Raw genomic sequence first — 26,104 nt, forward strand, 5'->3', positions numbered from 1 at the left:
AGAGGATTGTAGAGGGATAAGGCAAAGGGGAGGAGGGGAGGAAAGAAGTGGAAAAGTCAAACTTTAGAAAGTTTTCTGTCATTTGGTGAAAAAACAAATGGAAGCACAGCAGAGGGGTGCGTGCCTGTGGAAGAGTGTTATCACTTCAAATAGAGGGATGGCAGACGGATGGATAGACAAAAGAGGAAGAGAGACAAAAGGGATGACACATCTTTCCAAAAGGAGAAAGAGCAGCTGATAAGAGAGGACACACGATACCTGCGTGTGTGTGTGCAGATGAAGGCTTCTCACCGCTTTCGCTGGTTACCACCCTCTCACATAGAGATCATAGGGACTTCCTCTTTTAAATGCCGAGGTGTGTGTATGTACGCATGTATGTGCGGGTGTGTGTGTGTCTTCTGTGGGAGGAGTGGTCACTGACAGAGGAAACTTGGCCTAGTCTGTCTTATGGAAATCTGAGAGTTTCCCAGAGCCATCATAAAACTGCCTCTTTATCAGACCCCGCCTCTCTCTCTCCCTCTCTCCCTCGCTGTCTCTAACCCATTACCAGGTCACACACATTCCTGTCTTATGAAAGATGATGTGTGTTGTCATTGGGGGTTCAAAGACAGAAAGAGGGGGCTGTGGAGTTAAAAAAAAAGAAAAGAAAAAAGAAAAAGAAAAGGACACTAGGCGAGAATTTTCACTTGAGTCCTCACATGAAAGTGCTGCTTGCTCAAAGTCAAGGCTTTGGGAGGCCGGGTGTGTTTCGGAAGACTTTGATGGTGATGGACAGAGCGAATGAGAAGCGGAGAAGAGAGAGAAGAAGAGAGGGGATCAGGAGGGGGGCTGAGAAAAGAGGAAAGTAGAGCCAGGGTCTAGGTAATTAACGGCAAGCTCTTTAATTACTGCTGGTGTTCATTGTGCCAGAAGGAATGTGACAATTATGCCATTAAAACTTCCTAATGGGGGGAAAAAGCGAGAGAGAGGAGGAGGAGGAGGGGGGTGGTGGATAACGGAAGACATGCAAAAGAGGAGGATGAAAGAATGAAAGGAGAGAGGCAACAGAAGGAAGAGAGAACGACGAGAGGGAGTGAGGGAGGAGGGATATGAAAGGAAAAGGGGAAACAATCGCGACAAAAGAGGAGCTGGGAGGGAGATGGGGAGCGTATTAGGCCAGCACAGTGACAGAGCAGATTAGCATCAAACAAGAAAGGCCACAGACGTGTGTGTGTGCGTCTATGTGTGTGTGCGTGTGTGTGATCACTGAAACAGAGGACATATTCATTCCAAAGACGCCACCAAGGTGGATGGAACTTTGATGATGCAGAAGCTGGCAAAGGGAAAACTCTGTGTGTGTGTGTGTGTGTGTGTGTGTGTGTGTGTGCTTGCTGAATCTGCGTAGGCTCCTGTTTCAAGTGGTGGTGCAGGCAGGTAGGGGAGGAAGAAGAGGAGGAGGAGGAGGAGGAGGTGGAGGAGAAAGGGGAGAGATCCACAGAAAAGGGCCTTGGGGGCATCCTGATACACATCCAGTACATTTCCATCTCCACATTACCTCTATGAGTCACACATGCACACACACACACACACACACACACGTATAAGACGGAAAAACATAACAAATGTGTCCATGCACATATATAATACACACAAACACATCATTCCCACACAAACATCAAACAGCAAAAAACACACAACCCACGCATCCACACTCACAAACACACACTGTCATACACACAAATAACACCCCCACACACACACACACACACACACACACACACACACACACACACAGACCAGAAAGCCACACACAAACACTTACACACAGTCTTCGTGCTCACCAAGGCGGTTGGTTTGTCAGGGGGGTTAGAATTTGCATGGCTGGGCAAATTTTCCTTGTGTTAAACTCTAATCAGCTCCTGTATCTCTCAGACACCTGCCCAGCAAAAAAAACCTTAATATGCAAAACACCTTCCCTCCCTTCCCTACACCCTCATTCCCCCAACTACTGCAGCTCCTCGGCCAACAGAAGACTTATTCACCTGGCCTCTCTCACTCTTTTCCTCTCTGTCTACCTTCTTGCAAATTTTCACATTTATGTATGCAAATAGGCTGTTCCCCTTAAGCCTTTTTTTCAACAGTAGCTTCCTGGTGCCAGGAGAAGAATGACAGTCTTGTCTGAGGTCTGACAGGAAATGCATGCTTCAGAAAGAAGGGGTTTGTCGGGTGGGGGGGTGGCATGTTACCGTTACCACAGTTTGGACAGGCACAGTGTGTTGGTTGGGTGCTGTGTGTAAACTTTTTACAATTGCACCGTTTCTGTGGCTGGTCATGAGTCAGGCAAACCCGTCTATGAATCTTTTGGATCTATTTCAAGCATTTGAAGCATTAAATTCTGCCGCACAAGTTTCCAATTTTTAATAGATTTTTAACATTTACTTATTATTAAGGTGTGTTTTCACTCTAGAAGGCTCTTTTCACGTTAATCTACTGAAGGGGAAAAGTTTTTCTGTGCTCACCTTTAAAATTTTAGTTTAAGAGCGTGATTATGTGACTTCACAAATAGTTTGAAGGTCAGCCTTTGTCCAATATACAATTTACACATGTGTAATGGGGAAACTTTAAATTTCCACTGCACATATGGAACTCTCAGCGAAGTAGGCATCTTGTGTTCAGGTGTTAAACATTTGAAATAAAAAAACATTTGTATATTCTCAGTTACTGTATTTTTCAGTGAAAGAAAACCATTGAACTTTTTAAAAACATTTCTCAAAACATGTCTGGTGGAAATCTTTAACTTCTGCTCTGACCCCGCCATGCCCACCAAACAAGGACATGGATATGAACAATCAAGTTTGTGGGGCTGTGTGTTTTTAGGAGATTATTTCCCAACAGGGACTTCCATTTCCTGTTGAGTGTCAGGTGATTTACCATAAGCAGAGCATAATTTGATATGAAAACAGAAAACAAGCTTCTGCAAGATAAAAAAAATAAAAAGATTCCTGGATCAGGAAAAATGAAACCGAAATGATTAGAACAGACTCAAAAGAAATACTATTATCCTTTAACGGTCTAATTTGCAGCCATTTAAGGTTGCTCTGAATGAGTGTAAAATGTCAGTGCGAGGCTGTAGGTGAAGGGTCACTCTCTTATTGATTTAAAGTTGTTTTCCTGTCACTAACCAAATAATTTCCGTGTTAGTCGTGAGCAGCTGAATGGAGGGAATGGTGTCATTTTTCTTTGTGCTTTGCTCTGATGGACTTTGGGCTTATTGAGACCTCATATATACAAGTGCTTCTGCCTGCCAGAGTCTTTCAAAGCCTCCCTTAAGAGGGCTGAAGATGGATGTGGGGAAGTGTGTGTGTGTGTTTGGGTGCACACAGAAGAGCCCCAGTGGACAAATAACGGACAGAGAGAGACAGACGGAAACGGGCAGAGAAAGAGAGTGAAGCACTTTAAATGTGAGCGCTTGCAAAACTCCCACTGCTCGCAAGGGCACTTCTCTCCTGCACGTCATCTCTCTCCCCCACCCCTCTCCTTCTACCCTTCTTTCTCCCCTTTCCATTGCCCCCTGATTCCCTTTCTCCCCTCCCTTCATCGCTTTCTCCTTTGTCTCTGAGCTCTCACCCCCATCCCCTATCTATCCATCTCCCTCTTCCCCCCTCTCCCCCTCTTTCTCTCCCCTTCCTCTCACTAAAACAGTAGGACGCTTAACCTTGATAACAGTGAGATTTTTTCCCCCTCAAAGTGACACACACACACACACACACGCTAGAGAAGTGCTTTGCCAGCATGCCAGGCCGGTCCAAGGGACGGCTGTACCCTTCGAGGTGAACAGGACACTGGGAAATGCAGCAACAACAAAACACTCACACACATACACCAACGCACATAGACTCCTTCTCTATAACAACATACACAGATACACACACACACACACACACACACAACGTAGCCCAGATCACTCCAGGTCCTTCTTAACACAAGCCTTTTAAAGGTCTATTGTCAGCTGACATTGAGAGAGCGGTGGTGATCCTGAAACGCTTATTCACACACACACACACACACACACACACACACACACACACACACAAAGGTGGCAAAAGGAGAAGTGTGTGAAAAATGAAACATATTAAAGGTGAAGTTGCCTGCTGAGAATTTATGATTACAATGCACTGGAAGATAGTTACACACACATAAACATTTCACCACAGATGATAGGTAAATGAGGACAGGGAAGTAAAATGTGGTTTCTCAAACACACACGCACACAAACACACAGACACGCTAAGAACCACCAAAGGGAAATTAACAGTGAGGAAGAGGCAAAACGAGCGAGGTGTCGGTAAGGTTTCTTCCTCATTGGACGAGAGTTCCTCACATCTCTATATGGCTGATGCACACTTTAGAAAAAATAGTTATTACACTTAATTGTTGTACTTCTTTAAAAATCATTAGGTATTTCTGAGAAAATACACTGTCACAAAGCTGAAACCTCGGGCTATTTTGGAGATGGTTTTCACTGCAAAGTGACCACGTACATGCTAGTACAGTGTGCAGAGTGCGGCAGGATGTATAAGAGACTTGAACTCAGCATTGAGAGCAGTCTCAGCAAGGCGGTGTCAGAGAGGACACAGTGAGACGGTGTCACACTACCCGTCTGCATCACGAGGCATCAGGTGAAATTCAACGTTTTTTGATATGGAACTGCATCAAGTCAGCTCTCAGCTCCTCCTCCTCTCGCCTGAGCACATAACAGCAGCCCTATACAACCCGGTCTGCTTTCATTCATCCATTCACTCAAGGCGCTGGGTGTTTTACCTCAAAGTCGTTGGCCTTGTTGTAGTGCATGTTGAGGGCACGGAAGAGCTCGCAGTCGCGGCTGACGCTCAACTCCTCGGCCCCGGTGACTCCATCGTTGATGGCCTGGCGGGCGAACTTCTCCATCTGGATGTAGTAGAACTCCCTGAAGTTGCTGAACCATTTGATCAGCTGGGAGGTTATGCAGCGGTTAAACTGAAATGAGAGATGAGGAGGGGTTGGGGGTTAGCACTGTTTAGGATGTCAGCCTCTGTGCTTTTATTCTCAATTATCACCTAAAATCCTAAGACATTCTGAGAGGAAATACATGGGATCTGTAAATACACTTGTAGGAGCAAGGCTATTGTGTCTAAACCTTATTAAGCCACTGGATTTGAGCAGGACAGGAAGGGAACAAGTGCAAGGATGAAAACAAGTCATTTCACATTAGAGAGGTGAGATGTGAGGGAATGACTTAAAAGAGTGTGAAGAAACTCAGAGAGAAAGATAAGAGACAAGAATAAGAGAGAGTGAGGGAAGATAATAGAGACATTAAGTAAGACAGCGAGCAAGTGGCAGGGATGGGGGGAGAGTGGGAGAGAGCGTGTGTGTGGTTCATCTTGCCCCACTGGGAGCAGACCCCCCCCAATCATAACCCTGACAGTAGTGGGAGAGGTGGAAAGGGGGTGGAGGAGAGGGAGGCAGGACCGCAAACACATAATTGACCAGAAAAACGATTAAGTCATCATCTGAAGCGCCCTGGCCCGCAGGGGGCTCAAACATGTACTTAACCCCGTTCACCAATTACACCCTGATTCTCCTCCCCTCTCTCCGCACCTCCCAGGCAGGAAGAAAAGAGAAGAAAAAGAGCAAAAGGGAAAAAAAAGAAAGAGAAAGAGAGAAAGACAGAGACGATAAGCGCTGCAGAGAAGGCTGTGGCTATCTGATCTGTGCCGCTCGGCTGGATTCAATAGGGCGAGGTAAACCTATTAAGACCCCTCGACTGGTCCCGGCTCTTTTTCTGCTTGGTCTCAGCAGTGAAAACACACTGTCTAAACATCCAAACCACTAGATAAGGACCTCAGAGGCTCAGGATCCTTCCCAGCCCAGTCTGCTCAGATCAAACCCCTATAAACATACAAATATCACTTTTACTTCTCTTAAGTGACTCCCTGTAATTACATCTCACAAATTCAAAATTTTGGTCTCTGAAAACTTCATACCCCCAGCCATCACCCACGCCCTTCGTTCATGCACACATACACAAAAACACACACACAGGCCTTCACTCCTCCCTCCCCTCTGCTCTTTTTGTGGCGCTGGAAGAATGGGGGGACAAAACGCTACTAAACGCTGAGCGGACTGCTCGCTGGGGAGGCAGAGCGGTTTTGACATGGAGATTAGGCTCTGGCTATTGTTCGACAACACACACAGACACACACGCAAACACGCACGCACACTCCTCGCGATCTGGGATGGCAGTCAAAACACACGCACAAGCACATGAAGATGGGAGGGTGAGACAACACAAACGGACAGACTGGCAGGAAAGTTGGCGAATTGGAGGGCGGGGGGGGGGCAATAGTTGGGGCACCAAGGTGGGACGGGGCTAAAGGAGAGGGGGCCGTGCCTTTCTGGAATGATGACATAATGGCGGAGTGGAAAAGAATAAGTCCGCTCGACATTGTTTGGCAGGGGTTCGGGAGGGTGTGTGCGTGTGGGGGGGGTGGCATGGTGGCTGTCCTAAAGTGCAGGGTGAGCATAAATGGGGAAATGAGGGAGGGAGGAGAGGAGTATGGGTGCAGGTCAGCGCTGTCAGACAATGGCGTTTTGCTTGCGGGGGGGTTGGAGGGTGAGCGCAGAGAGGGTCGGAACGTGAGCAGTCAGCAAGCTGGGGTCGTGACATCGGAGTGTCAAACAAACAAACTACTGACACTTACAAATACACTGGCTGCACGGGGCTATTCTTAAACACACACAATGTAGCAGACAGTTGGAGGGTGACAGAGCACAAACACACCGTTACACTCAAGTTGTCAGCACAGTATAAAACCTTTCCCCGGTGTGTGAGATCAGAACAAGTCTTACTGGGTGTGAATCTGAGACATAAGTGAATTGGCGTCAAGCTGTGCGAGCGTGTGTGTGTACATGCATCTAAGCGCGCGAGAGACCGAGTGCTACATACTGAGATTAAAGTCAGTGAAAGAGTTGCCATCGCTCATGCAGGAGACCTTTGGTGTCACTGCAGCCGAGTGACGGATAGATTTGTCACTTTGGACAAGGATTACTTTATTATACCGACAGCTCAGGAGAAGATGTATTAGGGCCTATGCATCTGAACTGAGCTGTGGCTCAATCACAGTGCAGAGCACACAAAAGATACAATATTTACAGGACATGCAGGTAAATACACTAAATTACATTATGCCCGCATCTATAGCAGTCAGTTACGCCTAGGGACTCAATTTTGGCAAGTCACCCCCACAGCTTCCAGCAGTCTTGGTTCATTAAGTTGCTGGTGGGGGGACAGAGACCCCCTGATAGCAGCTAAGGACAAGTGTGTTCAGTGTAAAAGGAGGGAATCGGTTCAAAGAAGCACATCACTGCAGCTCCTTAATCAGAGCTGGCAGGGGTCAGCCAGCACAGACATGAGATGCAGTGAGGAAAATGTGTGCGTCTGTGTGTGTGTGTGTGTTGGAGTCGACACGCTGCATTTGAGCATAGTGTATAAGGGAGTGTGTGTGTGTGTGTGTGTGTGTGTGTGTGTGTGTGCGCCAGGCTGAGAGGCAGATGAGAGAGAGACAGCGAGAGCGTGTTTCTCACACTCACACTCAAGAGCCTGTGAAAGGTCAGCGGTTAGTGCTAACAGCACAAGATAGAAAGTGGCGCGCGCACACACACACGTTCTGCTCATGCACAGACACATACTTCAGTCCAGAATAGGAGAACACTTAAGTATCCTTGGTCTAAACTATATTAGTCGCCTGCCAAAAACATTCAGGCGCTTTGACTGTCAGTGCCAAAGTTCCACACACATATCAGCTAATTTATTAATATACTGTCTAAAACTGATTTTTACAGTTTTGTATTTTGGTTTGTTTAGGATAAAAAATATTTAGCTGAAAAGCATTTGGATGAAAAGCCAAGTGTGTCGCTCCAACACTTTGTGTGACACAGTGGTCAACAATGGAGCAGAAAGCACACAGATGACCTCAGAATGCTAAGCTACATCCAGAACAACCGGAGAGGAGAGCAGAAAGACAGAGAAGCCTGTACGGGCCTCCCTCTCTCTCTCTCTCTCTCTCTCTCTCTCGCTTTCTCTTTCTCCCTCTCTCTCTCTCTCTCGTAAGCCCCTTCACAGTCATCAGGGCTTTCCAACGTTTCCTGTTTTCGCAGGGGTGAATTGTGGGAGATAATCTCCGGCTGCCTATTGGCTGACTGCACACAAAAAGCGGCCCTGGAAAGCGGGCTTTTGTTACTGCAGCGACTCAAAATCCAGCCGCTGGCTTTTCTCTCTCCCCGGCACCGCCGAGGCACACATACCATGCCACACCATCAGCGAAAAAAAAAGAAAAGAGAAGGAATGACATATAGAAAAGGGAAAACCCTCCTGACCTCCGCTACTCCACAGCACATGACTGGCCCAAATACTGAGGCTTGTTGCTAAAAAAACCACAGAGAGATGGACAAAGAAGGGGTGTTGTATGTATGTGCATGTGTGTGTGTTGAAAGAAAATTCCGCTATCTACAATACATGAAGGTGCAAATACCCCATATCTAAAGAACAGTACATCCACACACTGTATCTCTTTACAAAGGCAATAACTTTAGCTGACTTTATTAATTGACTCATACATTTATTTAATCTGTTCATTAATCTATTATAATTATTCACCCTTAATCAAAACAATATCTTCAATAATAATGAGACGTCTTAAAGCTGGTGGGATGATACTACAGGCCGTCATTAGTAGCACTAACAATGGTATTATGAGGCTGTCAAAACATTTCTAAAACACTAAAAGTCAAGAAAAAGTCACAATTGTCTTGAAAGGAGCTTAATCAAGGGGAAAAACTGTTGCAGCGTCCCCCAGTTGTTAGGGCAACCCACTTCCCACGTTCATTAGGTTCTTGACAGTCAAGACCTGATTAGTCAAGACCTGATTAGCCTTCAAGACTTTTGTCTGAGGACAGCCACTCGCTAAGAGGCCATGCAAGGCTGAATGTAATTAGATAGTCAGTCTCATTCCCATACATGTCTACTAACTTAAAGCTGGAGTCCATTGTTCTCTACTGAAAACAAAAACAAACCAATGACTCATAATCCCCTTAACTAGTTTGACCTTGTTTAAGTATATGATGAGGCCATTCATGAGGAGGCCACCTCTTTGGGAATGGTTAGTCACTGAAAGCCTTAAATAATAATTGTTGCTGCAAATTTTTAACACTAAAAAATATCAAATCAGTAGGTTGCTGTTATATTGACGAGTTTTGTAATGAATCGCTGTTGACAGGTGCCCACCAGCATTTCCCGTTTTCAAACTAAACCAATGAAATTCTCAGAAAGTCATGTGAGCAGCGAGTCATGGTTGGTGGTGATGGCATCCAAGAGGGGGCAGCTGGGAGAAAAGGGAACCTTTATCTTCTGATTTGAATAAGATGGCCTGGATCTGTCACAGTGTTTACCCCTCCGTATGGTCCGAGAGGGGCGCACATAGAAAACAACAGCAACAACGACGCGTACAACCTCGGTCGTGCAGACTACAACTGCCATTGTGCAGTTTTTTTGTGCAGCTTACATATTGTGCTTTGTTTTTCAACTTTCCTTCATTAAACTCCCGGTGGAGCTAACGCTCATTCTTGCCATGTTCCCTAAACCGACTCTTTCTCCTCTCTCCTCCATCTAACCATCCTCCCTACACCTGCTCAGATAACCACTCCTCCGTCTCTAGGCTCCATCCTCCTCTCTGCCCTCTCCACCCCTCCATTACTCATCCCGGTCTTTATCTTTAGAATACTCATAGGCTCTCCAGCTCCCTCATGTAAACCCATTCAACTTCCTCTTCTTTCATCTTTTGCATAAAACCATAACTTAGTGAGGAAAAGGGCCCCATTTTAAGTTACACAAACGTACACTGTAACACAGCAACTGAAGCCGGCAAATCACAATTAACAAATCAGACTTCCCCTTTTAAAGCAGGTGCATTAACAAATGTACGCGGAAGAGATGCGGTAGAAGACAGAAAAGAAAAAAACAAAGGTGGAGGAGTGCTGTATGTCATTACACTTGTTAAACTTGTTGCAAAAACAGTCACCATTTCAAGAAAATAAAGATAGAAGAAATGAGTTTGAAAATAGCCAGATAACTAGAGAGAGTCACAGTAATGTTTACCAAAATTAAAAAGGAGGATAATTGAGAAAAAATGTTGGCAAAGTTTGTACAGTAAAAGAAACAATGAATGGCAAGAGCATATTACCTTGACATCAGAGAAGAACATCTTGAGCATATTAGAGCTCGGGTAGCGGGTGTAGAAAAACATGAGCTTGGCCTTCTTCAGATGATTGGGGGAGAGACCCTCCTGGATCTGCAAACAGCTGCCGTTAAGGACATTAACAAATGTTCAGAGGGACAAACAACTTACGGTAGATGAAGCAAATGTAGCTGGAGATATTAGAAATACAATATGTACTTGCTGAGAATTGGCAGCAAGTTTGGCAAAAAAATGATCATTTGGATGATGGGTAACCAAATTTCCTTTCAGGCAACGAATGCAGGGAGAGAGTGGGTGGGTGAGTGAGGGGGGATGACTGAAGACAGTGCACCAAAGCAAAACCATTTGCTTGCAATTAGCATCGTCCGTATCAGGTGTGAGTGCGTCACGGTAAATAAAACGCTGGCCAGCACTACAGCCGATGCTTTTACATAAGGAGGCTCATTTCACAGTCAAAGTAAGCAGACGCCTTTGCCTACACCCTGCGCTAACCTCCACCCCAAAAAAAAGGAAGAAGAAAAGGCATTTGCATATCACAGACAAAGACAGCAGTTAACGCCAGTGACGGGCAAGAAGGCCTAATGGCTTGGCGACAACACATGCCAAGCCTGAATATGACTGTCTGATATTGGCTTCATATCAGTGACAAAACAAGGTCTAGGAGATAGTCCCAAACACTGGCCCAAGCACATGAAAATCCTTCTCACAGTCGCATAGGCCATATTCAAATACATGTCAGAGGCCTTGTCCTCCTAATGGATCGCCTGGATTGAACAACAGCGAGGATGGAGATGGGCTGGTGGGGGCACCTTGAGGGATAGCGTGGTTCCAACCTTCAATTACATCCCCCTCCTCCTCCCTCTGCTCCACCCCTACCACCCCCCCAGCCTCTCTGCCGCTGCCAAACCCTTGGAGGAGCAAAAGAAGGAGGAGGAGAAGGAGAAGAGGGGCTCTGAGGCTTTGGACTCAGCCAGTGATGGGGGGGACTGAAACACATCTGCGCCACCGAACGGCCCAAGCCATTTCCATGGTGAATTAACGGCCGTATAATGCATCTGATAATATCAATCTGGGAGGATAAGACATTGAAAAGGGAACGAGGATGGGGGTGGGCTGCATGTTAAAACCTCAGGCTGTTTCAACAAGGGTTTTTCATCAAGCAGAAGCAAGACAGGGCTTTAAATTACACAGAAGATACAGCCCTAAGTTTTCATGAAGACTATTTACACTCGAGTGGACAAAATACATTGCTTGACATTATTTATGATGTACAGGGGTGGCTGTGATCGTTAAAATCAGTCAAGTGTCCAGATGTAGCTGTAACTATAGAGTGGGAAGAAGGCATCAGCTGCTAGATTGGATTGCCCTTGGCCTCAGGGTTACACAGCAAAGCCAGCAAATGCTGAACCACGCTGGGTTGGCTCCTTAAAGACCCTGTCTACTTTGTCTGATTCAGTGAGAGAGAGGGAGAGAGAGAGAGTTAGTTGTATACGCGGCGAGGGTCTTGTGGGGGAAACCCTGGCAGACTGGTGTTACTCTGTCAGGCCTGGCCAAAAGAGCAGCACTTCACTCTCCACACCACACCATCTGCTCCAAGTGGAGGGGATACAATGGATCCTCAGACAGGGAGAGAGGGAGAGACAGAGAAAAAGAGAGCTCTTTTTTTTCAGTAGGGCAAGGTGGGATTTGTTTGCTGCGAAAGCCGCGCACTTACACTTAGATTAATTTGTTTTTGCTTTTTCAATTAGGATTAACATCGCTTTCCTCTTATCATTAAAATTAAAAAATATTTTAAAACAAAGACGCCAAGGTTTTTACCTCTCCAGCCATAAACGCAATATCACCTCCCTTCAGACGACAATTAAGAAGCTTCATATCTCCTGATGAGACATTTTCATCTCCAATTCACTCACAGCTTGCAAATGTAATTGTGATTGGACTTAGGGGTGGCGTGCAAGGCTATTATTTTGTCATGATGGTGCACTCATACCAGCTGGCCCACTGTTTGCCTGCCACATCTGACAAGACATCATCATTCTCACAACACTTCCCCAAAGCCCAAAGTCATGAGAGGAAAATAGCTGCTCCACTTCCTAATTCCAGGTGTAAGGACAAGAAAATTTGGAGTCGGAGTGAGAACAAATGAGGAAATTGATAGCAGCCATCTGCTCCACAGTGCTGCCGAGAGCTGGTGAACTTGAACGCACCTCGCAAAATGTCTGACAAGCTGTCTCTGACTTCAGAAGCTCGGGGAAAAAAAAGAACGCGACGGAAATATCAAAAATTATACATCAATAGGAACAGCTATAAACAGAGAGAGAGTATAAATACAAATAAACTGATTCAGAAATGTCAAACTAATTATAATAAAAATGTACAAAACTATATCTTTTAAATACCAAACTTTGTTCTGCGGAATAAACTCTGGGAATCAAAAATAAAAGATTAAAAAAAAAAAAAAGAAAAAATAGAAGAACAACACATGTGGACATGTTGTTCTGCCTATTCTTTCCATTTAGGGGTGTACATCTGTTAATGCCCTGAATTTATAAATGCTACAATGAAAGCCACAGCATCTGGCATATGTGGTTATTGTTTGATTGTTTTCTACTTTCTCTCAGTCTCTGTATGTCTCTCTCTCCCTTTTCTCTCTTTCATCCCTCCATCGGGAGCCCATAGAAGCAAAGGATTATAGATCTCTGGAAAGCGTTCACCCTTGGGTCAGAAGACAAGACAAGGCGAGGTAATGAAAGATAAACAGCTCGCTGCAAACACCTGTTAACGTCCGCTTCAAAGAAAAGACAGGGAGGAGGGGGGTTTGCAGGGAGGGAAAACAAAAAAAGAAGTATTTGGCTGCCAAGCAACAGCCGAAGGGCCCCCCGGGCTGTTGACAGATCTTTATGAAATGAAAAAAAGAGAAAAGAAACGACAATGATTGTGGGCTTTTTACAACAGCGATGGATGATAAGAGGAACACAAGAGAAAACACAAGCAATCATAAATATACATCTTTACTGAGTCCTCAGGCGAACCTTTTGTGACATGCACACACACAAAGACACACATGAAAAAGCCTAGGCACTCAGGTGCACGCAATAGTAAAGACGAGGGATCCAAAGTGTTAAATATATGTATTCTCTCAACTAATACATCCACAACAGGTAAAAAGCATGTAATGAATGTTAATGACTCGAAGACAAAGCTTTCTAAGGACAGCCGGTGTTACACGAATCAAACTTTCATAAGGGTTAAGGGGTGTTGAATACTCAGGGACTAAGGAGGTATAGGGGAAACAGAGAAGGGACTGAATATCTGTTTAAGCTATTAGTCCTGAGCCCCCGGGGGATTCAATTTGAGCCTCCCATAGGGGATAGCCTCTTTATCCACAGGGCATGATTGGGGCACAGTGGGGTTAAACTATAAGGGAAGCTATATAACACCATTGTGTGCCAAGTTTCAGGATGCTATCTGGCTCCTTGTTCTTTCAGGCCATTTTTTATAAAAGGAATTGGGGCAGTAAATGTCGTGGGGACCTAATCTTCGTGAGTAAGTGATATGTGACAAGAGAGCTTTTAAAGCACTCAGGTTTGAAGATGGAAGAAAGGGCTGTATGGTGCTGTGAGAAGGAAGAGGTATGAGTATAAAAATAAATACAACAATGCAGTACAATGGAGAAGAGAACAGCAGTGGGAGGAAAAGTGATTCATCAACAATTTCTCAGTTTCTTAGGGCTAGTTTCAAACAGACTCAAAAAGATTTGATTTTTAACTCTTTGTGGTTCAGATGGGATGTTTCGCACCTGTCTCTGCAGGGAATTGCCACCAGATTTTTCCTAACTGTTGGTCTGAACTGGGCTGTGTAGGGTTATAACCTCTGTCACACACACATTCGCTCCTTATAACCTGTCACCTCCCTCAAAACATGCACTTCTCACACATGCACGACCACCACCCAGTTTTTTTGTAAAGGATACATTGCTGCCTGAGTAAGGTGAGATGTCAGCCATGTCCTGGAGATCACTGCACTCAGACTTGATGAGGGACAGGGAGAGCCCCTCGGCTGTGCTGCCAGGGTGTGCTGGTGAACAAGAGCGATGGTGGTGCCCCATGTGGTGACCTGGAGCCATCTTGGTCCTCAGGCTGGTGGTCTCCCGGGAAAGGTCCATGGAGTCTGGAGAGGAACGGTCCTTGCCTGTGTAGCCACCTGTGGGTGCACCTAGGGGACTCTGGAAAGGGTAGCCCATGAGGGGCAGTGGAAAAGGGTGTCTAAAGGATGGGGGGCTGAAGCCCATGGAGGCAGAGAGTGATGAAGGGTGAAGGGCGGGGTGGTGGTGACCACCATGGGCACCTACAGCTGAGGACTGATGGTGGTGCTCACTGGGTGTCTTCCTCACGACTAAGGGCAGTGCCTCGGTTTGGTCATTGGCGGCGCCTGGCATCCCTGGCATGCTGGCAAAGGAGTCTAGTGGATTGGGAATGATGACATCACCAAAGCAGCCCAGCCTCTGGTTGGTGGTGTGGAAATTGGGATTGTCTCCATTGACAGCAGTAGGAAATCTTTCAGGAGGTATGGAAAGCGGGGGGAAGGCCTGCTGCGGTGTAGGGCGTGGAGGTTTGGCAAACACCTTAACCACTGTGTCTACCACCTGGGTCATGGCTGAATTGAGTTCCTGCTTCAGTGTTTCTGCCAGCTGTTTACCTTCAGCATGCATGGAGGAGCCTGGACCTCCCTGTCCTTTGCTCCGGCCAAGCCCCTCTCTTCTTGGCTTCTCTCCGTCAGCCAGCAGGGCCTGCTCCTGAAGCAATGCCCGCGCCCTGTCCAGGAAATGGCCTGGGTCCAGGTCAGACATCTCATTGTCAGAGCGTAAGTCGTCTCCACCCCGGTCATCGCCGCCGGTGTCAGACCTAGCTGGGCTGTCCTCAGACATGTTTCCTATGTCATTGTGGAGGTCATTGTGGAGGTCGTTGTGCTCTGAGTCGTCAGTTGAGTCATAGATCTGAAAGAACTTCTCCTGCAGCTGGCGTAGCTGTTTCTGCATGTCCTCCAGCTGCAGCTTCAGTTGCCGTCGCTCCTCCTGCTTCTGTTCCTTCCTCTGGCACACCAGCTGGGTGAAACTCTGCTGTTGCTGCTGAGGCAGACGCTGCTTACGCTTGTTCTCTCGGCTGCTATTACTACTGCTGCACACCTCGCCTCCCCTTGGACTGCTGGGGGCCTGCTGCTGAGATTGAGGAGGTGGGCAGTCTAGGTCCATCTCCCGCTCTCCATCCATCTCATGGTCACGTTCGTGACGGGAAGCAGCGGGTACCACCACACTGGGTGAGTGGCTCATACCACGTATAATGTTCTCTACACGGGCTCGTTTGGCACGCAGGTGTTCATCATTGAGACGTTCGATGTCAAAGGTGGCCAGGCCAGGAGGACGGCCAAATGGTGACAAGCACTCTTGAGGGGTGCTGTCCTGGGAGGAGTTACTGCAAGCATCCTCCTGGGGAGCATCTGAGCTTGCATTGGAGAGCCCTGATCCGGGGAATCCTGATTCCCCTCTATCACCCCTGTCCCCTCTTTCTCCCCTCTCAGGTCCTCCTCCATTTTTAGCCATGTTATTCTTGAGAAGCTGAGAGATAATGGTGGTGCCAGGAAAGGGCATCATGGTGTCCTCATATGAGTTGGCCCTCTTCAGGAGCTTTCGGAGTACATTGGACTTGGACTCACTATCGCTGGCTGTAACAACGCCAGGCCCACCATGTGGCTGCACTACAGAGCACTCCATGGAGTCGGTGTCTGATCCGTGGTGAGAGTGGGAGCTCAGAGAGTTCATGGCACTGAAGATGGCTGCTTTGGCGCGGGCAATGTTATCGGTGGTTGCTGTTGTGGCTGCTGCTGTGGAGGAGGCTGTGCTGCCCACGGTCCTCTTAACACCAATGTCCACACGTCTTCGCTTGGTCTGTCTGTTCAGGAGGGAGTCGCTGTCATGGTCCGGCATCACGGGCTGCTGCTATTGGGCCATATCCCACAAACCCAGTCCTCTTGGATCAAAGCCTCTGAGTACCTGAGGGCAAAAATTCACAGATGCATAACTCACAAAAGGGAAAAATATTTTCAGAAACCAAGCCACTCACTCATGCAGTGTCCTCAACTACTTCAATTTCAAAACTAAATGTACATCAAATAGAGAAACTTGAAAGTTTTTGATAGACTAAAACAATGAAAATCTATCAACCTCTAGAGAACTGCTGTTAGCCGACATCATGAATACAAACTGAGGAGTTTTGTCTCAAGCCAGCAGGCAATCCCTCTTAATATGTTTATACAAGGACAGGGACATCCATGATTACATTTAAGCAGTAAGGACCAATGACAGAGGGGTAAAGGGAACAGGCGAGATGGGGTCAGAATTAGGGCTTGGCTCGACATTCCAGGGCAAAGTCCTACATTTTATCCTGTCCCCTGTTACACGCCGCGCGACACTGAACCAGTTCCCACGGAACACAAAGCTGCATAAAATTATGATAATTACTTAAGTACTTGTCCTCATTTCCATGCTTGTGCAGAGTGAGCCAACATAGGAGCTATTAACTCACAAAATAAAATAAAAAAAATAGGGCTAAGATTATCTTAAAAAAAAAAGGTAAACACGGAGAGGCAATGAACATTGTACATGTCATTATATACTCATTACTGAATCTTATTCAGTAAGTGAGCTATCATTTGGTAAGTTCAATAAGATATTCTCATTTAAACCATGTTTACACTTTGTATAATTTTAAAATGCAAGTCCTGTGTTCACTTTAATCAATATGGCCATCATATCTCAAGCAATGGGGGGAGTGACACATAAAAGAAACACAAAATAGGCCTATTGATTTTGGTGCCAGCGTGAGCTCACTTCTGTGTTTTTTGTTTGTCTTTTCATCTGGCAAGGGCAGTTAATTCTGCTCAAATGAATAGGTCATAAGGGTCAACTCCGGCAAGGAGCAACTTAAAGCGCTCTTACAAAAACCCTAATGCCCCTCTGAAAGCAAAACGTTTTGTCAGTACAGGCCTGCATCAATAATGCTATGTAAGCAGCGGTGGCAGTGTCTCAGTCAGAGCCATATCAGATGCATCCAATCTAAATGTAACAATATTATTCAAAACTAATCTGTATTCCTCTATTAAATTAAAAATATTGCTGAGGTTAGTAAATGTATAAATTTGACAATGTTTTTTTAACAGCATAAAAGTGGGGAATGTAGGGAAACAATTTACATTTTTCTTTTTACACTCTTCAGGAAAACACCAGCACTTGTTAAGACTCACAGAGGCTCAGTCGAAAATAATAAAATAAAATTTAATAAACAATTACATGGCAAAACTTTACTTAAATTTTACATGTTGCACATATACTCAAATGTTGCTTTGATTCAAGTTGACTTTTAGATATAGCTGCAAAGTAGCTATACAGATTTTGAATTTTAAATACAAAAATGTAGATGACAGATTCAGATCCTTGTTTAATTTTGATATGATATTCTAAGACAAAAGTCATCCAAAGATGTTTATTTTATAGGCTCAGTTTCAGTGGTAAGTGGGGGCAAACCGCAGGAAAACTGAGCTCTGATGAGATTTAACAACATTCTCCTTAAGTGATTATTTGCTTGCTCTAACTAAAGGTGTATTATCTTCACATTTTAACTCCATGTGATCATGTGTGTCTTTTTCATACATATATAAATTAAAAGGCTTCTTTCTTGTCACTAAGCCTCACAAGACACATTCACGCTGTACACACACTGTTGGCTTTGTTAGAAACTGTACAGTGTGATGCACCACACAAGTGACATGGATTGGCAGATTTTTCTCTCTGGAAGAAAACATTTAGCAAATCTGACATTTTGTAGAATGACAATTAAAAACTGTAAAAGTCCAAATTTTCTGTAGAAGCACCCGTTGGATTAAATGTTTTTCCCCTTAAAGAAAAAAACGTCTCATTGAAGTAACACCAGGATTCTAAAATAAAACCCTTTGATGAATGGCTTTGGCCCAAGTCTTGACAGCCATATCCAGCAGTTCAGACAAGAGGTGATACATCTCCAAGAAAAAAAAAACCTTGACTTGATTGCCTCAGGATCTTAACAATGAGCTTGAAATAGTCACCAGCACCTGTCTTTTCCGAACACGCACCTGTCTCCCATTGCCCATGCGCACTCTCTCCCTTTCTCTCTCTCTCCTCTAAAAAAACCTTTCAACAATTTCAAGCAACTATGTACAACACAAACGAACACCGAGGTATCGACCTCCACTCCAACTCTTAAACCCCATCATGTGAACCCGGTTCCTCCTCTTATTTTGATCTCTTAACCAAACACTCAGCTTGTAAGAAACAAATAAATAAATAACTTGAAACTTGGCCTGAGTAAAAAATAATATACAGCTGCTTTGACTTAAAAGTTAAACTAAAAGTCCAACAACATTTACTCTAGAAGAAGAAGCGATTGTAACTGTTTGTTTGTACATTTGGTTGCTAGTGGACAGACTCAGATACCAAAACCTGTGAGAGACAGATTTGCGTACACTTACAACAACATACCGGCAGCGTTTTTTTTAATCACAGCTGTCAAAAAAGTGGTGCCGCAGAAGATAGACGCCAAACTGACAAAACAGGGGAACTGACAAGCTGCGTAACCGCCTGGACGAATTTTCTTTTTCGTGATTAAAAAGACACCAATGAGATTTAACCCACAGGATAAAGACTGAGGTGTTGGCAAACTCTGTGTTTTCAGCACTCACATGAGAGAGCAAATACAAGTAAATCTAAGTTTCCGGCTAAAGTCAACTCATATTTTAAATCGCGTTTCTCAGAAAAACACACACTTGCCTCCTAAACTTACTTCGCAAAGTTGCAAATCAACTTGATCTCCGCTTTGATGAGGAAGGCTGGGCAACCGTCCGCAAATCATCCTCGCCAAAAGAAAAAAAAAACGCACACACACACACACACACACACACGGTCAAGCTCACGCAACTCTCACCCAACATATCAAGACGAGGAGAGCGAAAAAGAGCAAATAACGTCGCACAGATACGTTTACTGTTGATCACCAGAATAAATTTCCCCTCCGTTAATGATGTTTGTTTTGTTTGTTGTTTTTTTTTATTACGCCCACCGTGCGCAGGCGAGGCAGAGCCAGAACAAGAGAGGGAGGTATCCGAGGACAAGGTTACTTACCCTTTAGATGAAGAGGGGGACAACCTGAACTCCTACGGCGGAAAAAAAGAGAGAGAATACACGCAGGACACGGCGGATTCGCTGGATTCTGGGATATAACAGTTTCTCAGAGAAGGAAGAGCTGGAATAAAGTCAGCGACGCGAGCGCAAGGAACAAAATAGGAAAAATATAGAAGATGAAAAGAGCTCTTGCGCGTCGGTCTCTCCTTCTATCCTCTGCTGTGACTGAGAGAGTGAGAGACATAGAGAGAGTGCGAGAGAGGGAGAGAGAGCGAGCGCGAGAGAGAGTCTGCGTGTATGTGTGCGTGCGTATGTGTGCGTCTCCGAGGCGCACCGGCTGCAGAGGACTGGGATGCTGGAGCGCTCCTCCGCCACTAAAGATTCACTTTAAGACACGGCTGAAGGAAACAGGAAGACGTGCGCGTCACGAGCGGCGTGATGTAACCGTCGCAACCTAACCAATAAGAGGCGTCCGTCCGGTCCGGAGAACAACGCACTGAACTTGACCAGAGAACGGGGACTTGAGCATGCGACTAAAGAGAGAGAGAGAGAGAGGGGGGAGAGAGAAAAAGGAAATACCACTCTTACTAATCTCTTTCTTCTCAAATCACCGAGCTGCGCGAGTAAGAATCGTTCCGCACTTTGACATTACACCACCTAATCCGCAGTAATAAAACACATAGACTGCATACTTTATGTCACTTTTGAAAGTTTCTATAATAAATATGAAAGTATCAGGGCTGCTTGTATTCAGATTTCAAATGAAGTATAAAAAAATAGGTGAGAATAAGAATAATTTCACCATAATAACGGCTGAGAAAATCCTTAAAACAAGCTGATTGGTTTGGTTTTATTCGGGACTCTGTTCCTGTTGTGTAAAATTACAGTTAAGAAAAAAGGTTTTAAGATGAATTCAACTTTAAATGAATTGTACAGGCAGGCAGTTTTGCACCGTTTTAATGCAAATGTTTCCACACTTCTTCCTTGTGGCAGTAAAATTATAAATGAAGAGTCTTTGAACATACGAACCACTTTTTCTATGCTTGTGTTAATACGTGTTTCTGTTATGTTTATGAGAGTCATTAAAATGTATTAACATTCATTCAAGCCCAGTCAGTTTTAATGACTAGCAACTTTGTAATTTGGTCCTTTTATATGTCTAAATAATGATGCTTTTTAAACTTCAGTATATACATATTTTCTGCAAATACAGCTAGTCCACATTTAGACTGCAGTTTCTCAAAGGGACTAACAGGAATGGGTCACTTGGGTATTGGAGATTCAGAGTGGCTTGTGGAGATATTTTTCCGTGCAGTTTTCTCATTGGTTGCAGCAAAAAAAGTCTGATTTATGAACAAGCAAAGCAGCACAGAGGCTCCCAGCTTTGCTTTGGAATTCAGATTATTCAGAGAAGCCAGTATACTGAGAGGAGAGCCGAGCGTCTCTTTGTGGAAACACTCGGTTAAGAGCTGAATATCATCACGAAACGTCTGTCACTGGGATCCACACAACCTGCTGCCACTAACATATCCCCGTGCGTAAAGACGGCACTGTCATCTGAAGTGATTATTAAGTAAAAGTGGCAGGAAAACAAACACAAAAATGTACCTTTAAGTTTACAAATCCAAAGTTTTTTTTTTTAAAGGAATGATTACATTTTCCTCCCTTTGAAAAAAAACTTCCCCACCTGTTAACGTTGAACCCTGCGGACTCTGACATCTGATCCATACCACATAAAAAAAAAACCTGTTTGACGCTTCTGATTTATGAAACGATGACGGCTGCTCGCCCTCATCCCTCCTGCGTCCCTCCAAATTAGACACTTAATTACACTGCAGTTTTTGCGCCCTGCAAAATATTTTAGCCTTTCACTACAACAGGTGCAAACACAAATTGTTTAGTAATATTATTAGGAAATAATCGATTTTTCTGAGTCGTTGAAATTAATCTTTATGCTGGAGAATTATTTTTGTCAGCGGGTGTGAGCGTATTTGTGGAGAAACCAGGTCACATCCATAAATTTTTCGACTCAGCCTGCGCTCCTGCAGTAAGAGAAATCATACGCCTGGGATTAAGCACGTGCAAGATATTACTTAAATGTATTTTATAAAACATTTATTATTACTACTATTATTATTATTGGTATTATTATTATTATCGGTAAGTCGATTTGCGTTTATTTGTGTGAGTCACTTTGATGAATCCAGTTCAGAAAGTTTTTCATGATATCAGATGAGCGTGCATTTGCCCTTTCCCCTTCATCTTTTTTTTTTTTTTTAAATTCTGGATTCATTTGTTGCACGTATAATCATCTTTTTTTATCCTCTACGCAAACAGGATCCTACAGTACTTAATGAGAAATCTTATTTTCCATATGCCCACTGTGTCAGGTGCCAGAAAGGAAAAGGCGAGTCTCTTTTCCATGCCGCAAGCAAGTGTTTTTTAGGACCGACGAATTGCAACGAAGTCAGCAAAGTTTAGTGTCTGGAGTGTCTTTTCCAAAGCAGGTGTCCCGGCCCCGTTGCTGCCCCCCTCTACCCCTACACTTTTTTTTTTCACTGGCCTGTGGCTGATTTGGCCTCGGCTCCCCTGGGTGCCGTCGTCCAGTGCGCACACAGGCTGGAAAAACAGGCCGGGACATTAAAGAAACGCGTGTTTGGAAAAGGAAGACTCGGATGAGGTGTAGAGGAAACGTGTTGGTTAACACTGGGCTGCTCTTATCGCGGCCCATTCCAGGTGGATCAACGAGTGTGTATTTATTTCAAACACACTTTATCCTCTCTCTCTCTCTCTCTCTCTCTCTCTCTCTCTCTCTCTCTCTCTTTCTCTCTCTCTCTCTCTCTCTCTCTTTTGGGTCGAGTGCGACACACCTCGATGCCCAAGACTGATAATGCGCTCTGGCACTGCGCACAGCTGATGGCTGAATTTATTGACATATTTATTAGAGTTGGGCCCAAATGCAGAAGGAGGGAGGCAGTGAAAACAATATTTCTCCCAGAGGTGTTATAAAGGTACGTTTTTATCACGTTCTGACCACAAGTAAGTGCGCGCACGCGGTGATGGTATGCCGGAGTGGAGAGGAGCCAGTGGCCTATTTTTCCTCAGTATTAATTTGGATCAACGACGGTTTATCTGCTATTTTTCTTCTTCTTCTTCTTCTTCTTCTTCTTCTTCTTCTTCTTATTATTATTATTATTATTATTATTATTATTATTACTAAAGAAGGTTGTTGTCTTCTGTTTTTATCTCTTTTTTTCTGACGCAGAAAATCAACAAACACAACCAAGCTGAGTTTTCCTGAATTTAAGTTGCTTGAATTATTATTGAAAGAATGAATATTATCTCTTGAGCAGCAGCGGTTATAAAAATGGCCTTAATCAGATAATGACTTGATGAGCTCCTACAACAGCTCCATTTCTTTTCACTAGACACAGTTTTTTTAGAGAAATGAGAGAGAGAGAGAAGGAGAGAGAGAGAGAGAGAGCTATTTGCGAAAACACAAGCAGAGAGAGATGGTAGCGCTAAAAGCTGTTTTGTTCCGGAGAGGTCTCCGGGTCCCTGAATAAAAAGGTTTAGGAGACAGGACAGAGGAGAGAGGAGAAGAGAGGAGGAGAGGAGGATACAGGATTTGCCTGAGTGTAATAAGTGAGTAGGCGTCTGACTCTCATATCCTCTAAGTCCTTGTTGGGCCCCTGTGTGCAGGACTTGATGTATTCAGCTTTCACCATGACAAAGATGAGGATGCTGCAGGAAAATGTGCACTTGTTTTCTGTTGTCAAGGCAAAACCCATTTTAAAAAAAAAGGAGGGAATCTGCGTGACCTGAACATGATGTAAGAAAACGCCTGTTAGGTCTGAGTGCTGCAGTAAAATAACAGCAATTTGCATGGATGTGATTATTGGTGATATTACTTCTTGGTTGCCAGGGCTGTGATAGCTGGCACAGTGTCGCCCCTGATGACCCACATCCCTCTTTCTAGGCTACAAGTAGTGGTGATTATGGAGGCGATTGTGTGTGTGTGTGTGAGAGAGAGAGAGTGAGAGAGATAAGTTGGTCATCCTCTGTGGCCTGTTTTAGCCATTCAATGAGACAACATACTATACAAACACACACACTCGCACTCAAATTCAAATATATTCTATTTGCATGAATGGGAATTGGCCATAGTTGGAGAGGCAAATGTGTGACATCATATAAAGACAAGGTAACAGTGAAATATGAACCATGCTCTGAGTAACCTAATGATGACATCTAATAATAATAACATGTGCAATGAAAAACATTTATGACATACACAAGCATTTCTATAAGAATTGACATTTACACACACACTCTCTATCTACTTTTCCTCACACACATGGTCACACTCTGAGTGATAAAATGCAGTATTAACACACCCTGTTTTCAGCATTTACACTGTTTGCTCTAACATTATAACCCCCCACCCCCCATGTTTGGCCTATGTAGAGGTAATAGGCAATTAAAAGCATGCTGCTCAGTGATGCTGATGGGAATATGGCTGCAGTCAAACTCATTAAAACCACATATACATAAAAAACGTCATAATTAGTCTCAGCTGTGTGTAAAATCCTCGAAATGATCTATATATTTAATATTTCTTTGGCAGAAAATAACACGGTGATTTCCACAATGTCTGCAGTTAATTCGACATGTCTTAGGAACAACCTTGAAAGTGAACAAATGTTTAAAATCACTGCCTATGACTGGAGTTAGGCTAAAGTCAACAGGAATGAAGGGCGCGCGCGCACAAACATACACTTATACACTCTCTCGCGCGCGCGCGTACACACACACAGCGCCTTGGAGGTGCTTGGGCGGACAGACATGCTGGGAAATCGCCTGGAACTGTATTAAGCCTGACGTCCTTAAAACAAACAATGGCACCATGAAATAAGGGCTTATGCGCTCAAAGTCAAAGAGCCCCCTCAGCAACTCTCCCTGTTTATCTCTCCCTCTGTCTGACACACACACACACGCACACATGCACACACACACTCTATTTCTTGGGGGTTACACACTCAGGCTCGCAGCTTCCATTGGGAGGGGACCGACTTTGCTCCTATGAACTCTCACCTGTCAACATGGAGCAGAGGACTTTACTTGGTAAACACGAAAGGACTTTAGCTGTTTACTTCTGGCGGTGACTTAGCCTGTTTTATTCACAGCGAGGCCGCGGTCACAGCTGGTTCTCGGGGTGCTTTGAGTGCATTTCAAGGCGAGGTTAAATCCACGCCAAACTGCGTTCAGTAATGTGACAATTTTTTATGCGGCCGCTCTTTGACTGCATATTTTACCAGAACACGACTTGAGTTGTTTTCTGAGAGTGTGCGTCCCACCGAAAGGCCACATCCGGCATCCATCCAAGTCGCATTGATTTAATAAAACGGTGTAGGGTATTTCGATGGGCGCTTAAGGAAATAAAGGGTTAACAGTTATAAAAAAGTTGTAGATAATTTAAAATGCGTGTTAATTCGTGTATTGAATGAATGCCGAATCAAAAAGTAGCTTTCAGTGATCCATGTGCCGTCTTAAGTTTTTGTCTGTGATATATGCATTTCGTGTATATAAACAAGATCCAATGAATTTGCACATTTTTCAATGAAGTGTCGCTCATACAAGCTCCGGTCTCTGCTCTTTTCCTTTTTAGATTTTTACAGCCATTATCACCTACTGTAACTATACTGCTTTGCTTAACAAAAAAAAAAAAAAAAAAAAAAAAAAAAAAAACGGGCTGTGGCAGATAAGCGGCGGTCTGTTTTCGCTCCTCTGATCAGCGGTAATTATATTTGTTGGCGTGGAGGTAAGTGGTCCTCCCCGGGGGGCGTATTGTACTCGACTCTCTCCATGTCATAAAATAAAATTACAAGGAAAGGAGAAGATATCCTACAATAACAGAGGCGAGTCATAAAATCAAAGAGTAGCTAAATTAAATCTGAAGGAAAAAAAACCCTCACGGAAAATACATTAGGGCTATGATGGACCGGGGCAGGGGGCTTCAAATAAAACGCAGGTTAATGACTTTTTAATAGCTTCTACGACTGTATGGTTGGTTAACAGGCACACACACACACTCACACACTCCCTCATACACAAAGCTTTCTCTAGCTGACTGAGGCAATTAACAGTAATTAGTGATCAGTTACCTGTGTTTCAGCCTTTCTGCACTTCCCCAAATACCATAAAGAGAGGCGTCTATAGGGTATGAAGTGACATGTACAAGGCTTAAGTAGCTTTAAAGTGCCTCTCTCACCACACACATTAGTCTCCGGTTATAAGTTTAGCTCTTTGCAACAGTCCGCTCTCCTGTTACAGCAGTGGACATTCACAAGTCTTGTACCTGTTGGCACCCTCTTGTCAGGTTTATGTATCTGTGTAACCTTTGACACCCCCACCCCCCACCCCACACCTCCATTGTAGAAGTTCAGCCTGGCACCCAGCAGAGAGGCCTTTCGCTGGTGACCTCTCTTGACCCCTTGCTGACCTTTCACACCAGAGGAGCTTTGGCTGCCTTAAGGGGAGGTCAGGAGGAGGGTAGCGCTGTTATAAATGGCCCTGTAAACACACACAGATGCAGACAAACACACACACCACACACACAGAGACT

At 44.5% G+C, this 26,104-nt stretch overlaps 1 protein-coding gene across 3 annotated transcripts in view; it reads right to left on the reverse strand.

The window, feature by feature from the left end:
- The window catches only part of LOC108895625 (prospero homeobox protein 1), a 29,723-nt gene extending 9,124 nt beyond the window's left edge, over window positions 1-20,599 (reverse strand). The window contains exons 1-4 of one of the 3 annotated variants that reach the window (XM_018694513.2): window positions 19,480-20,599; window positions 14,245-16,320; window positions 10,257-10,364; window positions 4,801-4,995 (exon numbers count right to left, since the gene is read on the reverse strand). In XM_018694513.2, the coding sequence (XP_018550029.1) occupies window positions 4,801-4,995; window positions 10,257-10,364; window positions 14,245-16,254 (2,313 nt within the window). In that variant the 5' untranslated portion in view covers window positions 16,255-16,320; window positions 19,480-20,599. The other 2 variants (XM_018694515.2, XM_018694514.2) reach the window with 2 other exon arrangements.
- Between the last annotated feature and the right edge of the window lie 5,505 nt (window positions 20,600-26,104).

This window comes from Lates calcarifer, linkage group LG7_1 (genome assembly GCF_001640805.2).
Source record: "Lates calcarifer isolate ASB-BC8 linkage group LG7_1, TLL_Latcal_v3, whole genome shotgun sequence".
Classification (NCBI taxonomy): domain Eukaryota; kingdom Metazoa; phylum Chordata; class Actinopteri; family Centropomidae; genus Lates; species Lates calcarifer.